General features: G+C 37.8%; 1 protein-coding gene across 1 annotated transcript in view; it reads left to right on the forward strand.

Annotated features, from left to right (window-relative positions):
• The window catches only part of CDC123 (cell division cycle 123), a 71,674-nt gene extending 55,251 nt beyond the window's left edge, over positions 1-16,423 (forward strand). The window contains exons 11-13 of the mRNA XM_037846045.1: positions 6,974-7,102; positions 15,422-15,559; positions 16,176-16,423. Coding sequence (XP_037701973.1) covers positions 6,974-7,102; positions 15,422-15,559; positions 16,176-16,202 — 294 coding nt within the window. The 3' untranslated portion in view covers positions 16,203-16,423. The remainder of the gene's footprint in view (positions 1-6,973; positions 7,103-15,421; positions 15,560-16,175) is intronic.
• The last annotated feature ends 2,548 nt before the right edge of the window (positions 16,424-18,971 follow it).

An 18,971-nucleotide genomic window follows, 5' to 3' on the forward strand; every position in this document is an offset into this window, starting at 1 on the left:
ATAGAGATTTCTAATATTTGTACAGTTAATCACAAACATTGTCCACCACAAGATTCATTGTGTTATACACTCCCATCTTTTAACCTCCAACTTTCCTTCTGGTGACATACGTGACTCTGAGCTTACCTTTTCCACCATCTTCACACACCATTCAGCACTGTTAGTTGTTCTCACAACAGGCTACCCTCACCTCTGTCCATTTCCAAAGGTTTAAGTTCACCCTAGTTAAATATCCTGCTCATAATAAACAACCACTCCCCATTCTTTAGCCTCATTCTATATCCTGGTAACTTACATTTCATGTCTATGAGTTTGCATATTATAATTAGTTCATATCAGTGAGACCCTGCAATATTTGTTCTTATGTGTCTGTCTTATTTCACTCAATATAGTGCCCTCAGGGTTTCTTCATCAACGCATTTTTTTTAAGACAGTTTTGTTCACACACCATACATTCCGTCCTAAGTAAACAATCGTTGTTTCCCTGTGTAGTCACGTATTTATGTATTCAGTACCATTGCCACTATCTATGTTAGGACATCTCCATTTCTTCCACAAAGAAGAAGGAAGAGTCAAAGAAGGTAGAGTGACAAAAGAAAAAGAAAAAAGAACGAGAGAGAGAGAAAAAAATGGCAGCTAGAAAGCAACAAAAGGAAAGATAGCATTAAACTAAAGTAGAATAAAGAGTCAGACAACATCACTGAGGCAAGGAGTCCCATACCCTTCCTCTATGTACCCCCTCCCTGATATGCATTTAGCTTTGGTATATTGCCTTTGTTATATTAAAGGAAGCATGATACAATGTTTCTGTTAATTATAGTCTCTAGTTTGCATTGATTGTATCTTCCCTCCAATCCCACCCTATTTTTAACACCTTGCAATGTTGACGTTCATTTGTTCTACCTCATGTAAAAACATACTTGTACCTTTTATTAAAATCGTTGTGCATCCTAGGTTTCACTGAGTTATACAGTCCCAGTCTTTATCTTTCATCTTTTGTTCTGGTGTCCCACATGGTCCTAACCTTCCCCTTTCAACCATACTCACAGTCATCTTTGTTCAGTGTACTTACATTGCTTGCTACTATCTTCCAAAATTGTTTTCCAAACCTCTCACTCCTGTCTTTTCCTTTCTGTCTGCAGTGCTTCCTTTAGTGTTTCCTGTAGAACAGGTATCTTGTTCACAAACTCTGTCACTGTTTGTTTGTCAGAGAATATTTTAAGCTCTCCCTCATATTTGAAGGAAAGTTTTGCCAGATATAGGATTCTTGGTTGGTGGTTTTTCTTTTTCAGTATCTTAAATATATCACCCCACTTCCTTCTTGCCTCCATGGTTTCTGTTGAGAAATCCACAAGTAGTCTTATCAAGTTTCTTTTGTATGTGATGGATTGCTTTTCTCTTGCTGCTTTCAGGATTCTCTCTTTATCTTTGATGTTTGATAATCTGATAATTAAGTGTCTTGGTGTAGGCCTATTCAGATCTATTCTGTTAGGGGTATGCTGTGCTTCTTAGATCTGTAATTTTATGTCTTTCATAAGAGATGGGAAATTTTCATTGATTATTTCCTCTATTATTGCTTCTGTCTCTTTTCCCTTCTCTTCTCCTTCTGGGACACCAAAGACACTTACATTCCTACCTTTCATGTAGTCATTCAGTTCCTGGAGACATTGCTCATATTTTTCCATTCTTTTCTCTATCTGTTCTTCTTTTGTGTAGGCTTTCAGGTGCCTTGTTCTCCAGTTCCTGAGTGTTTCTTCTGCCTCCTGAGATCTGCTGTTGTATGTCTCCATTGTCTTTCATCTCTTGTGTTGTGCTTTTCATTTCCATAGATTCTGCCAGTTGTTTTTTTGAACTTTCTATTTCTACCTTATGTATGCCCAGTGTTTTCATTATATGTTTCATCTCTTTGGCCGTATCTTCCCTAAACTTTTTGAATTGACTTAGTATTCGTTGTTTCAATTCCTGTATCTCAGTGGAAGCATAAGTTTCTTCCTCTGACTGGGCCATAAGTTCATTTATCTTAGTGTAGGTTGTAGTTTTCTGTTGTCTAGGCATCTGGTTTCCTTGGTTATCTCAGTCAGGTTTTCCCAGACCAGAATGGGCTCAGGTCTTGGAAGGAAACAATAATATCAGGTCTCCCTGAGGGTGTGTCTTAGTAGAGTGGTACACCCTCTGGGCCTCAAGTCACTGCTTTTCTGCCCAGCAGGTGGCACCTGTCAGCCTGTAACTCCAGGCTGGTGTAAGGAGATGTGGCCTGTGGCTGTTTTCCTCCAGGCTCTGGGGTCTGGTTCTGAATGGAAGGCAGGTAGTAGAGCTTTGCACCACCTTCCTCCTCTTAGGGAAAATACCCACCCCACCCCCAGGGAGAGGTCATTTACATTCAAATAGACTCTCTGTCTGTGCTATCTCCACCCTTGTCTGGGTCAGAGTGCTGGGAACTGAAAATGGCTGAGGCTTTCTCCACTGAGCTGGAAAAGGGACAGAAAGCCTCCTTCAGGGCCAGTCTGTGGCCATCCTTAGGCTCTCCAGGGTCAGTCGTCACCAGAAGCTTCTGTCTGCTTGTTGGGGGATTCATAGCTTGTATTGAGCAGACCATGTTTGTTAGTTAAAACCCCAGTTGGAGCTCAGCTGAGCTATATTCACTTGCTGGGAGAGTGCTGCTCTCTAGCACCACGAGGCTTTGCAGTTTGGGCCATGGGGTTGGGGGTTCCCTGCTTGGATCCGCAGTTTTTACTTACAGATTTTATGCTGTGATCTCGGGCATTTCTTCCAATTCAGGTTGGTGTATGATGAATGGACAGTCAGGTTTGTCGCCCTGCAGTTACTCCAGATTATTTGCTAGTTGTTCCTGGTTGTTTATTAGTTGTTCCAGGGGGACAAACTAGCTTCCATTCCTCTCTGTGCCACCATCTTCTTCCATCTCCTGCATGTTTTTTTAAATCACTTCGACCATTTCTGGTTTTAAGTACTGAGTTTAGTTTACATTTATCATATTTCATATTTGAATTTTCCACCATCTTATTTTGAATTTTCTCTTTACTTTGCTCTTTTCCTTCTTTTCAGCTTTTGGATTACTATGCTTCACATTATTGTATTACCATTATTATTATTATTATATTATTATTATTATGACTGTGTCTTACTTGGTACAAGAACCTCAGTACACTTGAATTCCCAGTACCCACTTTTGTCTTACATGTGTTTCTGATCTTTAACTTCCACTGTGTTTTTATACCCCCTAAATTAGTCATTATTGTTCAGTTTCTTTGCTTACCAGTGCTTCTTGCATCCCACTTGTTTCTGAATTCAGGCTCTTCATAGACGTCTGTCTTTTAGTAATAAATTCCCTCAGGCTTTGACTAGAAATGTTTCCGTTCAGCCCTCATGCTTGGATGTCAGCCTTAGCTCGGTATGGAATTTTAGGTTGACCAGTTCATTTGCCTTCTTACTTTGAAGACACTATTCCATTGTTTGGCTTCTGTCTTCCTGCCTTTTTTTGTTCTTTTTTGAGTTTTTTATGCTTTCTAAGTCTAAGAATTCACGTATCCTTTGTCAGTCTTGGAGAATTTCTATTGTCTTTTCCAATATTGCCTCCTTCTCTTCTCTCTTCTGTCTTTCTGGGACTCTGTTGAGACGTATGTTAGAGCTCTCACTGTATCCTCATGTCTCTTTCTTTCTCAATTGTGTTGTGTAATTTTCTCAGATCTATTTTCCAGTTTATTAGCTCTCTTCCATCTATATTTGACCTGATATTTTAATCTGTTCACTAAGTTTTTACTTTTAACAGCCATATTTTTTTCACTTCTGTAAGTTCCATTTGGTTCTTTTCAGATACGTCTGTTCTTTCTCATGGTGTCTTGTGTCTTAGGGTTTTTATTTCTTTTATATTTTTAATCATTTAAAACAATGGAAGTTTTAATCAGATTAAGATAAAATGTACATATAGTAAAATTCACCCTTTTTAGTGTATAATTCTGTGAATGTTGACAAACATATCCAGTCATGTATCCACCACCACAATCAAGGTGTAGAACTGCTCTGTAACCCCCAAATTCTCTCATGTCCCCCTCCCACTCCAGACCCTACAACCTTTGCTCTCTAAAACCTACTAAGTTATATTTTATTTTCTAATTGGTAATACATTCACACTGTCAAAGATCTAATCTATGTAAAAATACACATTGAGAGTCTCACTCCTACCCCTGTCCCTCTGCATTCCTACAGGTACACTGTTATTAGTTTCTAACAGTATTTCTTGATTCAGAAGCAAGCAATAGACTTATTTTTCCATCTTCCACCATGCTTTTTCCCCATACAATGCATCTTGGAGAACTTTCCATTTTCATAAAACTGCCTAGTATTTTGTGTGTATACTATATAGGTTGTTTAACCACTTTTCCTGTCAATAAGCACATAAGTAGCTTCCAGCATTCTGCAAACTGTGCTGTGGTAAATAATCCTATATATATGTGTGTAGATTTAGTTATAGGATCAATTCCCAGAAGTGGGATTGCTGGATCAAAAGGCTAACTATATTTTAATTTTGATAGATCTTACTGTTCTACCTCCATAGAAGTTACACCATAGGTAATACCACCAGGAATATATAATAGTACCTGCATTTCCTCAGAGCTTGCCAACAGAGTATATTGTCCAACGTTAGTGGTTTTGGTGTTGGTTTTGTTAGATGAGCAGTGATGTTTCCATGTTATTTCAATTCTTCTTATGAGTGAAGCTGAAGTTCATCTTTTCATATATTTAAAGGTCATTTTTATGAACTGTTGCTTCATGTATTTTCCTTTTTTCCCTATTGTCTTGTTTATTTTACCTTCAAAATATAGGAGCTCTTTACATATTACAGGGAATAGGCCTTTATCTGTGATTATCACAGTTAATAGTCTTCTGCCATGAAGAAGTTCTCTATTTATAAGAGAACTTTCTTATATATTTCTTCTATAGCTTCTGGATTTGAGTCATAATTTTTTTAAAAAATCTCATTTTTTTCTAGTTCTTTTATGATTTCTTGTTTTGCCTTTAAACCTTTGATCTATTTGTAATTGTTGGATGGTTTTTGTTTCTGTTTGGTGTGTGTGTGTGTGTGTGTGTGTGTGTGTGTGTGTCTTGGTCAAGACTGAGCTTTTGGAAGGAACAGATTGTGTATTGTTGATCTTTATACCCCAGTGCTTAGTACAGTGTCTGGTACATAGGGACTTGGTAGAAATAAGGAAGGTTTGTCTGCTGCTTTTATTTGATGGAATGCCTAGAACCCGAATTTCCCAGGGTGTCTTGTTCCTGATATGTCACATAAAACCACATTATAACTATAAAAGCCTAATTTTTTAACTTTATACCTGATTGTGGCTGGTTTTATTTATTGTGTGAACAAGAGGATGGCTTCTGAACTACAGAACAAACCCTGCCAGCAAGCAGTCCCAATGGTGTTGATTTGGTTTTGTTTTTTAACTTTCGTTTTGTTCATTTTTAACAGTGTAGCATAGTTTTAGTTTATAGAGCTGAATAAAATTCCTCTAATAACAGATAGGATAGTTTGTTTCCCCCTCTTTTTTCTTTTTAAATAATGGTATGGTTATATTGGTTAAAAAAAATTCAAGTAGAAAGAGTTTGGAGCTTAGAAACTATCCATTTTGTTAAAATAATTTAATATATTAAAGACACCCATCCCAGAAAACAAAGTTGACATTGTACCAAGAAGTTGACCATTGACTGATATTATTTCACATAGTCAAAGAATGTAGACTTGAGCACTGAATGGATGTGAGGAAACAATTCCATATGGTCAGAGAGATTTGCAGGATTTCTCCTGGGGATTGTTTATAATAATAACCTTATCCAAATTCAGTGTGAACTGCAAACTTCCAGTATAGTTCTTGGCCACTTACTAGAGGTTTCTGATGTGTGTAGCAAGTCCTAAATTAGACTTTTTCATCTTTTCTAACATTTTACTTTACCCCAGCTGAGAATATTGGTAATGCTGGCTCAGGAATCTAGCTCCTCTAGGCATATGTAATCTTACAAACTCTGATAAGACCTGACTACTACACGTTTACAGGAAAATCTAATTGTAAACAACATAGTACAATTATATGAATGTTTCATTAAAAGAATCAAGTGGAGCAAAGATAAAATTTCAAGGCACCATTTATCCACCAAATGTTGCCTGGATCTCTGCAGTAACATCTCTTGGCAGGAGTGCCCACTTCCCCAGCTATGGTGCAGTGCTCTGCCAGACCTCACCAAGTGCCATCTCACCAGGCAGCAGTGTTCTTTCCCTGAGGCTGTACCCTACGAGCTTGCCACCAGGACTCTCAGAGTAGGAGAGGATAGAAATTTCCTTTAAAGGCTTACGTAGGTGGTTTCATCCCCCCTACAAGTGCTACCAGACTGTACCATACAGACCAAACCAGTGTTACACTAAAATTTAAAGAAAACAGAGCCTTTCCCTACTTCTTTCTGCCTGTTAAAATGGGTGCACCCTTCACAGCAGCCTTTGGGAGTCAGAAGTGGTGCTCCCTGAGAACGGCTAGCATCTCCCTCCTCTGTCCTGCTCCCTTGTGAAAGTAGTGCTCCAGATGTTCTTGAGAGCATGTCAATCGTGCTACTTTGGGTGAACCTTTTTGTGAGTCTTTCCTTTCCCCTCACATTTTTTTACTTAAAATGTTAATGTGACTGGAAGTGGAAGTTGGAATACTGTCTTCTTCAGGGCTCTTCTTCCTACATCCTTTCTCTGTGCATTCACAGTTGACCTTCACTTTAGCTCCACGGCTTCTTTATAGACAGGTAGTTCTTTCTCAGGTGGGACATGGATGAAATGTCTTTGGAAATAAGTTATAATATTTTTAAGATTGCCTTTGGGGAAAATAATATAAAGAATATCCTTCTAGGACAGATTATTGATTTTAGGTGTTAGTTTTTATTCTATACTTAAAAGTTTCTTTTTCTCTCTATTTTACAGGGGAAGGTGTGGCTAATTGATTTTAATCCGTTTGGTGAAGTCACAGATTCACTGCTCTTTACTTGGGAAGAACTGATATCTGGAAGAAACTTAAAAGGTGATCTTAGTGAAGGAGATGCCTTGGAGCAGGTAGGATGTTAATAAAAGCTATAAAGGAAACCCTTTTAATCCAGGAAATAATTGCTTGCTTGTTCTTTAGGCATTTGCTCAGACAGTGACCTGTATCCTTGGGAAATGCATAGTAGAACACAGATTTACTAATAGTTTCTTGCCCAGGATGTACACTGCAATTCGTTCATTTAGCTTTGTATAAAGAAATGTAATGGTCATCTGATAACTTTTTAATTTTCTTTTTCTTGGCTCCTTTTGACATGTCCCCTGGAAGAATTTCAACCCTGGGTCATTCTATACATCTGCCCCAGGCTGCTGAACACTGATAGAGAAAGATTGCCCAGGCCCCCAGATGGGTGTCTCTTCACATTCACGGTTTCTAGTTTCCAGGGGCCCGTGATAGGGTATTTCACCGTGTCAGCGCTCTTCCATTTTACAAAATCAGAACATTCTTCCGTCCCATACCTTCACCTAGCTACCCTGTCTTTTTCCTCTCTCTGCAGCTTCACAGCCAAACTTTCTTTAAACAGCAACTTTGCATTGCTTTTTTCTGCCTGTAAAAGTGATACGTGCTCCCCACCCCCCCCGAGAAACACCGTTAAATTTTGGCTTATAACATACATGCACACGTACATATAATTCTTTTTAAAAATAAATGACATTATAGTACACATGCAATTGTGTATCCTGAGTTTTTCATTTAGCATTGTCTTGTAGCATTTTCTATCTTTTAAAAAATAGTTTTGTGTTTTAAACAGTCATTTAAAAAGAGAGAGAATGAATTACAAAGAGGCAGGACTCGAAATCCTACCACCTGGGAGTAGCCATCCTTTTCACTTGAGTTAACCATTTTTCCAGGCATTTCTTTGTGTGTATACCCGTGCACAGAGTTTCACATGAGTGGATCATATGACTTTTATTCATGCTGTTATGTAACTTCCTCTGTAAAAGCACTCAGTACTTGAGTATCATCAACGCCAACTCCCTTAAATGTCCGTCTGTCCCTGCTGCCCATGGTCCTTGCCCTTCTCGCCTACCTGTGCACCCCTCAACCCACTGCCATTTAGCACTGTCCCATCACTCCCCAGAAACTGTCCTCAGCACGGTCACCAGGGGCTGGTTCTAACCCTCTGAACAACCGGCAGCTCTGGTCTTGCTTAGCCACTTGGCAGTGTGTGAAAACGTTACCCTCTTCCTGATTCTTGTAACGCCTCTTCCCATGGTGTCTGTGACTCATGCGTTCCTCCTGGCCTTCCTCCTACTTTTCTGGCTGCTTCTCTGCCTTCGTTGTGAGCATAATTTATTTCACCCACTTATGAAAAATTTCTTTCCCCCGTTACTCTGTTCTGGGCCCTCTTTTGTCCTGTGCTTCTAGATCTGGGTCAGATCTCTAGTTACTATCTTTTGGCTCTTGCCAGACTTTGTTACTGTTACCTGTTGACTTGCCTGTGTTCTGCATTAGACTGAAAGTTTCTGAGAACAGAGATAATGCCTCTCTTTGTTCTCCATGAATTTCTAGGGCACAATGCCAGGTACAATTAATGTTTGTCAAATTAATAAATGAAGGCATTTTATGTTATTTCAAATTTTTCCTCAAGATACTATAAGTTCATCTAATGCTTTCCTTTCTAGTTACAGTCCCCCCCCCATTTCTGTCCAGCTTTAAAATTGATTTATTCCCATACATACCTTTCCTGTAACTCAGCCAAACAATTTGTGTGTCTGTTTTTATCATTGCTTCATCATTGCTCATGACTTGCAAATAAAATCCTGAGCTTAAAGCAACTATAAAATTATATGTCTTAATTTCTGCCTTTAATAGGGGCAGATATGAAGTGAGGGAAAATAAAAGCATACCATTTGTAAAGGGGTTTCCCTGACTTAAGTTTCTTGAAAGTTATGAGGGACATATTTAAAAGGAATAGGTCTTAAAGCATTAATTTGAAATATGCATTTATATCCTGATGTCTTCTTAAGAAATAAGAAGCAACTGTAGTTCTCCATTTTCCAATTAGTCCATTCATTTAAAATTTCAAATTTATTTGCATACAGGTGGTCATAATATTCTTATTTTTTTTAGTGTCTGTAGCATCACCTTTTGTACTCCTTATTTGGTAATTTTAACCTTCTCTTTTTTTTTATCAAACTTTTTAGGGGTTTTTCAATTTTATTGGTCCTTTCAAAGAACCAAGTTTTGGCTCTGTTGATACTCTCTATTTATATTTGTTTTCCATTTAATTAATTTATTTACTAATCTTATTGTAGCTTGCCTTGTACTTTCTTTGGGTTTAATTTATTTTCTTGTTTTCTTGGGAAAGCTGCTTAGATTACTGATTTTCAGCCTAACCTTTAGTATGTGCATTTAAGGCTATCAATTTCCCTCTTCATGAGGCTTTAGCTGTATCTCACAAATTATCTATATAATTTCAGTACTTTGAAATATGTTGAAACTTGCTTCAGGACCAGTATTTAGTCAGTTTTTTCCATGTACTATTGTAGGTGTATATTTTAAACAACCCACACAACTTTGTTGTTGTTTGTTTGTCTTATAGTCAATATTCTTTTGTGTGTATCCACATGTTCATTGTTTCCCCTACTCTTCACTCTTTCTGCATCTCTGAGCTCCAATCAGGGATCATTTTCTTTCTGTGTCCTTTATTTTAGATGTAATGATGATAAATTCTTTTAGTGTTTCTTTGTCTAACAATTTTTTTTATTTCACATTTGTTAGTTGTTTGTTTTCCAACATTTTATTTTGAAAATTATTAAACATACAAGAGAGTTAAAATAATTGTGCCAAAGAACACATATCTATCTCTTAACCTAGCTTCTACACAGTGAACACTTTATACCCTTGCTTTATTACATATGTATTTGTCTTTCCATCTCTACCTATCCATTTTTTATGCATCTCAAAGTAAGTTGCAGATATCACAACACCTCTCCCCTAAACACCTGGCATGCATATCATTAACTAGAGTTGAAGTTTTTTTCTTTAATGGTAAAATTTATATACAATGAATTACACAAATCTTAAGTGCCTTATTTTCATTTTTTAAGCATATTCTACTAGATACAGAATTCTGGATTGGCGTTTATTTCCTTTCAGCAGTTTGAGAATACCATTTTATTGTCTTTTGGTTTTCATTATTATTTTTTGTGAAGCCTGGTGTCTTCTGGTTTTTATTATCTATTTACTTATTTATTTTTAGTGCTTAAAGCAACACAAATATATTATCTCACAGCTTTTCTGGATCAGTAGTCCAGGTACAGGTTAGCTAAGTCCTCTGCTCAGGGTCTCCTCAAGGTGTCAGCTGGGCTGTGTTCTCATCTGGAGCTCAGGGTCCTCTTCCAAGCTAGTCAGGTTGTTGGCAGAATTCAGTTCCTGTGGCTATAGGACTGAGACCCCATTTTCTTGCTGGCTGTTGGTTATAATTATTTTGTAGATACTTATTTTTGCTTTTGGAAGTGAATGTTTCTTGTTTTTCTTCAAAAAATCCTTGATTTTAAGGTTTTCTCCTGGTGTTTGGTTTTCAGCAGGTTTGTTAATGAATCGCATTGGAGTGGTTGTTTTTGCATTTGTGTCTCACTTGTGATTTGTAACAGTCCTTTGAAAATGGCTTGACATCTTTTCAGCAATTTTGGAAGATACTCAGCCATTGTCTTTCTAAATACTGCTGCTTCTCAATTTTCTCTTTCCTTTCTTTCTTGAACATGTTACTCATATGTTAAACTTTTCACCATGTCTCCTATGTCTCTTATGCTTTTATTCTCTACTTCCAATCCTTTTTCTGTGTTTTAGACATAACTGAAGAGAGAAGGAAGAAGTAATGAACTGGAAATTAGATTTCAGGAGAAAATACCCAGACTCATCTACTTGAATTCACCCATTGAATTCTTAGGGCTTTTTTCTTTTCAGTTCTAAGTTTCTATTAAAAAAAAAATTTTTTTTTTTTTTTACGTATAATTTCTAATTCTCTGCCAGAATTCTCTAACCTAATTTTTAGGTCTTTGAATAGATCAGTAGCAGTTACTTTAAAATCCTTGGCTTTAACTCCAATATATATATCTTACGTGGATCTTTGTTTTTTGTTTTTTTTTTTTCCCTCTAGGCTTTGCTTAAGAACCTTTTTTGTATGCCCGGTTAGTTTTGCTTAAATGTTAGACATTGTGTATGAAGTATTGTAGAGAGATTGAGACTTCGAATGATGTTACCTTCCTTTACAGAGTATCTGCTTAGCTTAATTACAGAGTATCTGCTTAGCTATTGGCAGGCACCTTAATTCAGTCAGGGATTGAGATGATTCAGAGTTGGACTTGAGTTCTTGTCTTACAAGACTGGGTTATTTTTAATTCACTCTCATTTCTAGGATGTAGGTGTTCTGGGTGCCAACTGAACACTTAGTGTATTTACTATAGCAACTTCTGTTTAACAGGTTCTACACTCCAAGTTTTGTTCCCCTTTAGACTGCTTGAAATTCTCCTTAGTCCTTTGAGTCTACCAAAAGCTCCATTTAGCAGTCACTTTTGCTCTTAGAATTTCTCGTGAAGAAAAACAGACCCCAGTAATGGGCTCACCTCTCTTGATTTTGACCCAGCAGATTCTCATTACCTTGGTAGCCTTTTGATGCCTTCAAATATGTAACTGTATATCCATATACATTCCAATCCTTATTATTTGCAGATTCCATATTTGCAAATTTGCCTACTTGCTAATATTTATCTGTAACCCCCAAATCAGTACTCATGGCACTTTCCTGTTCATTCATTTTTATGCAGAGGAGCCAAAAATTTGAATCACCTGATACGCACAGTCCCAGCTGAAGTCAAAGAAGGAGACACCTTGCCTTGTTTCAGTTCTTATAGTGTAAACAAGTTTCCTTTTCATGGTAATTTAGTGCCATGATTTTTGCATTTTTGTGCTTTATGTTGATGATTCTGTTCTTTAAAATGGCCCACCAGTGTAGTGCTGAAGGGCTGTCTCGTATCCCCAATCACAAGAAGGCTGTGATGTGTCTTACAGAGAAAATACGTGTTAGATAAGCTTTGTTCAGGCATGGGTTGTAGTACTGATGCCCATGAGTTCATTGTTCATAAATCAACAATATATATTAAATAAGGTATCTTTAAACAGAAACATACATCAAACAAGATTGTTTTGATCAGTTGATGAAAATGCTGTGACCAGAATCTAATTCTGTATTTCCACTAGGAATAGTGGTTCAGTATTCACTGATTCAGTGTTCACAGCAACTTTTTAGAACATTACTACTGCATATAACAAGAATCAACTATATATAGATATATGTTTGTACGTGTATAGAAAGGTTTGCGTTTATAGATATGTGTATGTGTGTGTGTGTGCTTACATATGTGTGGATTGGGGGGAGGAGGGGATATCTTTTCTCATTGCTGTCAGTGAGAAGGTTTGTTCAAAACAACCTAGGCTGTCATTCCGTTCTGTGGGCTTTGTTTTGTTTTTTGGTGGGAACAGGAGGAATGATTTTGTAACTTTCTTATTTTGTATTGATTTTTCTAATTCCAAGTCATGCATACTATAGCCTGTTGGCCAAATCTGGCTTACCACCTGCTTTTGAATGGCCTGAAAGCTAAGAGTAGTTTTTTTTCATTTTTTTAATGGTTGAAAAAAGTCCAAATAATATTTTGTGACATGTAAAATTATATGAAATTCAAATTCCAGCACCCGTAAATAAAGTTTTCTTTAACTGAACCACATTCACTGGCTTACGTCTGTGCTTCAACTGGCAGAACTGAATATTTGCAGTAGAGACTGTGTGGCCTGCAAAGCCAGAATAGAAGTCTCCCAAGCTCCATTCTAGTTATCTCTTCTGGAGGCTATAATTGGCATGACTCAGAATTAGAAAAATCAATACAGAATAAGAAAGTTACAAAATCACCCTCCTGGCCCCACCAAAAAACAAAACAAAGTTCACAGAATGGAATGACTGCCTAGGTTGTTTTGAACAGAACTTCTCACTGAGAGCAATGAGAAAAGATATCCACCACCACCCCAAATCCACACATATGTAAGCACACACACACGCATACATACACACATCTATAAACACATTTTTTGTCAAATTCCAGCAACATTTGTAGGTGAGGCAAGTTCTAATTGTCTACATTTCAGAGACCAGGACAGTGAAACCAAGACTGTGGCAAGTTAGTGGACAAATCCAGGATACAACTCAGAAATTCTGTACCATTTCTTAGTAACCACCACAGTGGACAGGGACTTCATAGTTAATTAGTGTTTTTTATGACTTTCAATTCTAAATACAGAAGTGTTTCCGCTTTTCTTCATAATCTCTTTTCTCTTAATACTTCTCCAGACTTGTATTCCAGGTGCTTTTCTTTTTTATTATATTTTCTCCCTTAGAATCATCTACTGCCAAAACACCATGTATTATGTCTGTGCAAATTACTCATAAATATGTAGCTGTACTCCCAACATCACCCCAAAGCCTATTAGAATTTTTTACCTGAATGACTCCTTAACTTGCCAATTTCATTACATCTTAGACTTGCTGGCTCCTTCTCCCATTTGCTTCTTTTTCCCCCCACTTACTTGTGAGCCCATCCACTCCAACTAATAAACTCTTCCTATTTTCTCCGTTTACTATCCAATTATAGTTTGTCTAGTTCTGTGCCATTCATTTTAATGCAGAAATCATAGTCCTCTGTCATCTGTCTCTTTCAGTTGAAACTGCCACCACCTTAATGCAGTTTCTTATTATCCTTCATCTAGACTTTTGTAATAACTTATTAATTGGCCTTTCTGTTTTCTTTCTAGTTTATTTTGCTACAAGATTACATCTGGTAGCCAGATTACCAATCACATTATTTCCTTTCTCAGAAACCTATAGTCAATCCAACCTCTCATCTTACCCTGGCATTCAAGGCTTCCCATGAGCTTCCTATGAACTGGCCCAAACTTACCAAATTTACAGCCTTACCTCTTTCCCACTTCCCCACCCCACCATGAAAACCCTCCGCTCAAATTGGAGACCTCTTTGATTTTTAGGCACCTTGTGTTGTCTACTTCCATATATTTATTTATGTTTTTTTTTTTAAATGTTTAGATGTTCTCTTAGTTATAACCTACATAAAGTGCCCAGAGTGAATCTTTACCTGTGTATTTGTCCACGTGCCCATCAAGCCCAACATGCCTTTTCAGTCAATACACCTGCCCCAGCAGTCACCCCAAGTCTGACTTTGGTCACCACTGCCTTTGAAACCATGTGTTGCCCTCAGACCCTCATGAGACCGGACTCATCATATTATTATTCACTCCTTGGTCCACTTCCTTAGCGAGGCCTTACCTGACCACCCCTCCAAAGTGATCCACACAGTTATCCTCTTATATCAGTCTGCTTCTTTGTTCTCATCACACTTTTTACTATCTGAAATGATCGTGTGAATTTATTTGTTTGCTTGTTTATTGCCTGTCTACAATAAGAAAGATAAATACCAATTACCAAGTACGTAGAACAAGGGTCAGCAGAAAGTGGACGTGTTTCTCAGATGCTCAGTCTGTCCGCCACAAGGCAGCCTGCTCTTCAGGCTCCCGGGTGCTGCTGCCTTCAGGTTGACCTGTCCCCATGTGCTGTCATCCCTCACCTGGATCATCTGCCACCCAGGATGTCCAAACCCAAGGCCTTCTGTCCCTGCTGGTTAATGTATTTAACTGAGCAAATATTATAGGCAGCTGGCTGAAATCCTTGGCGCAAGGCAGCCTGTAAATATTATATGCATGACTCTGCACAAGTATACTAAAAATGTGATGAAGAGTCATTCAATATGAACTCAAATTTGCAGTTTTCCGTAGGTGATGACACAGGTACACGAGTAAGTTAATAACCTAAAAAAAGAACAAAAGTGTTGTGGAATTCAAAGCACTCATTTTCCCCCACTATTAGCTTTACTTTGCACCCTGGCACCTGGATAAAATAATATTTATAAAGCCTTCTGGCATATATGAGATTGCTGGAGGCCATAGGTCACTGGCCCAAAACCCATTTGTGGCCCCCAGTGGCAGCGCCCAGTAGCATTAGGAATTGGAAAGCTCTGCTCTAGGTCTGATCGGGACCTGGCTCTCCTGCAGGGTATTCTTTTCAGATCCCTTATATTTATTTCCTAGTGAGCATGTTACATATTTTAAAATCTTGTTGTCCTCTTTCATTTCAGAATCTGATTTACTTCCTTACCTAGTACAGAAGAAAACACAGAGTTCAAATTGTTTTGTTGGGATCTCTTTTAGTTTGGAGAATAGACTATTCAATTACTCGCAGACTTTCTTTCTTCCTCTTTTTAAAGGATTCCCCAGCCTTCCGTTGCACCAACAGTGAAGTTACAGTACAACCCAGTCCCTATCTGAGTTACCGGCTGCCCAAAGACTTTGTAGACCTCTCCACTGGTGAAGATGCCCACAAACTCATTGATTTTCTTAAACTGGTAAAGTCCATGTATCTTTAGTATGTGATTATTTGTTCCCAAATTGGCTTTTTAATATTTCACTTTAGTCATATACTGCCTAGAATTTTATTTTATGTTTATGAATTAGAGGAACAAAATTACTGAGTCAGATGATTTTGTAATGAAATTTGTAATGACATTTTTCTGTGAGCTCAAGGAATAATTTATTGACTAGAATGAATAGAAAATATTTTTGTGGTGTACATGCTTTTTGAATAATTTTCTTAAAACTTCTAGTTTTGAAGAAAGTATGTATACTACTTTAGGAATAAGAGAATATTGAGTCCTGGCTGTGGTTATTCAAGGGGGAATGTGAATATTTGTACTTGTATGTGTTTTCTGTATGGGAGCATATGTATATATGGAAGAAGGAGAGGAAAATAGTCAAATACCTGAGGAAACTTTGCCCAGGAGCCAAAGTGATAAACTAGTTCAGTGAATTAATTAAGGCATGCTTTTCCATGACAATATTCAACCACATCTTGTGCCAGGGTCTCTCGACAGTTACACTTGCTGGCAGAAAAAGTGATCATGGCTGAGCAGATACTGCAGTTAGAATGTGCTACATTAATATGCTCTTGGTTTCTTTTGACAGAAAAGAAGTCAGCCAGAGGATGACTGATTGGGGTGCTAGACATCAAGCACGAGCTAGGAGGAGGACATGGCCACTGCAGGAGCTGTCTGCCGCCTTGGCTTCCTGTCAGCCTGGCTGAGGGCTGAGGCGGGCAGCATGGAAATGAGTAGCTTTTCCTAGTCATGAATATTCAGCGGGGAGAAAATGGAGGAACTTTGTTACTTGTAAAAAATAACATAATAAATAGATCTCAAACATAGGAAACTATATTGCTCTGGTGATAAAATACTTTGCATGAAATACTTGCTCTTTTGTCTTACTCTCTGCAGATTTATCTGTTTCCTGTGTTAATATTTTTGTACCTGTCAGATAGGTGGGAAAATTTATATTTGTAATACAGAAATGGATTCTTTCTTAACAATTACTTTTCTGTTTAAAAAAAATAGAGCCTTACGTTACTGTAGAAAATATTTTTCCTACTTTAAGGATTTTCATGTAATTTTCCTATCAGATTAGCTTCAGTTTGAGCATAGCTGAAAGAACACAGACCTCTCAAACTATCAAAAAACCATGGAAATTTCAGTATGTTACAACCACCTTAATATATATTAGTAAAACTGTCAAAGATTTAATTATAATTTGGCCTTTTTTAAAAAATGTTGGAAGTGGTGGTGATGATGTCAGTGATAACAGACATTTACTGAGCATTTGCTGTAGGCCAGACATTCTGCTCAGTGCTCTTAGGTTTTATCTCACCCAGCAATTTGAGGGAAATGCAGAATTTCCCAGGGCATCCCAGTTCCTTCCTAGTTGGAGGTGTATTTTTCAACATACGAGCAGACGTGAGGATGCTGCCCAGGAGGATACAGAGAGAAGACGGGAAGTTCCCCCTTCTGTGTACTCAGGGCAGATTATGTGAAATGGTCACAGATGCCATTCCTCTTGGTTATCTCAAACTTGGTGGCTTTTTGTGTGGTTTCACAGGTCCAGTCACTTGATATTTGTTGGACACATGCCATCTCTGAGGCCAATTATGTGAGGTCCAGATTATTCAAGGACGTTTTTACTTTTTAAACTACTCACGGGGGTCTCTTAACCCATGATAGAGGGATTTAGTGTTGGGAGTTGGTTTAAGTTTAGTTCTGAAAGCAGAATTCTCCAAGATGCTACTTTTCTAGTAAAAACACAAAACAGAAATGTATTTGATACCAAATGAGAAAATTCAGACTATATAGAGCCAAACAAAATTTAGCAAGTTTTTCATAAGCAGTACAATTCATGGTGCAAAACTCGTTACAGTTTTGCGTTAGTTTTCCTGAGGAAATTATCGAATTCAACTTTCGCTCACTTTTTAGAAACATGATTTTGGTAAATTGTTTTCTCAGTATGTTTAAATTTAGATGGCTACCGAGATGTTAATGTTCAGTAGTCTCCTCACTCACATACCACTTATACCTGCTTAAGATTAGTTTTGAATTATCCTTTTATTTTATTGTCATTACCTCTTACTTCTTTGAGGTTCCTCAAAATCTTTCCCTTCCCTATCTTCCCCTCCTCTCCCCTCCTCTCTTTCTCTTCCTCCTTTTCTTTCTTTCTTTCAACAGATGAGAAAACTGCTGCCCAGAGGAGTTAAGATTTGTCCAAGATCTTGTTGGTAGCAGCACCAGAACCAAAAATAATTTTCTGGACTAATAGTTTTTTTTTCTGTTTTTCTGATACTTTCATAGATAAGTTTCAAGCAGGGCACACAATTATTTTAACAATAGAATTTTCAGAAGAGAATTGTTTTCAAATAAAAGATACAAATTCATTTTATGTATTTGTATGTAGAAGAATTAAATATAGAGAGAGGTATTTTTTAAATGGGGTGAAATTAAATAGCTGTCTTTCAACTATTGATGCAATTTCATGTTTATATTAACCAGACTGATCCTGAGAGGTGACTTAGCCATTTTTAGACATTTTAAAGTCAGAATTCCTATTTAACAAAACATTATTGTTTTATTTGAGTGGTGCCTTGACTCATAGAAAACAGTTTCAATAAGTATGGTAAGAAAATAATAAATAATGATAAACTCCCCAGTCATACACAACACAGGTGTATTCTGAATACACATCAAGAGGAGGCCTGAGGGATAAGACTATAAGACATGGTAACAAGAAACAGTTGAAACAGCTAAAAGCTCCACGATATGGGTCTGAAATTAATTACCTGAAGAGAGAATGCATTCAGATTTTTTTTTTTTTTTTTAAGAAAAGAAAGCCAAAATAAAACAACACTTCTAAATACATGCAGACTTTTGCTAACAAACTAATAGAGGGGGGTGGTTAAGGTATGTGTGTTGCGCAGTTGCTCCTCACTTGGCCAGGCTTTAGGTTCGGACTGTGAGATACTGGGTGTACCCCCCGAATGTCCCTGCCTCCGTGGTCCGTGACAAGCAAGTAAATAAATAGAAATGGTGATGAGTGCAGTGAAGGCAACCAGCGGGACACAGTAAAGAAGAATGGAGCAGTGAGCTGGGGGTGTGAATACAGACGTCTCCTTTGGTGAGAATGGGTTGCTGAAGAGGCAACAGTTAAGCGAGGCCTGAGGGTGAGAAGAAACCAGTCACGTGAAGATGGGCCACATTCCACCAATTGGATGGCCAAGGAGGCCCTGAGGTGGGAAGGCCTTGGGTGGGTAGAGCTGCAGCAGCTCACGGGCCACCGTGGGTGAGGGGAGAGCTGGCCCAGACCACCCAGGGCCTTCTTGTCTGTGGTGAGATGGGATTTCATTCTGACCGGAAGTGATGTGTGTGGTGAAGTGTTTTCCTCTGT

This window comes from Choloepus didactylus, chromosome 8 (assembly GCF_015220235.1).
Source record: "Choloepus didactylus isolate mChoDid1 chromosome 8, mChoDid1.pri, whole genome shotgun sequence".
Lineage (NCBI taxonomy): Eukaryota > Metazoa > Chordata > Mammalia > Pilosa > Megalonychidae > Choloepus > Choloepus didactylus.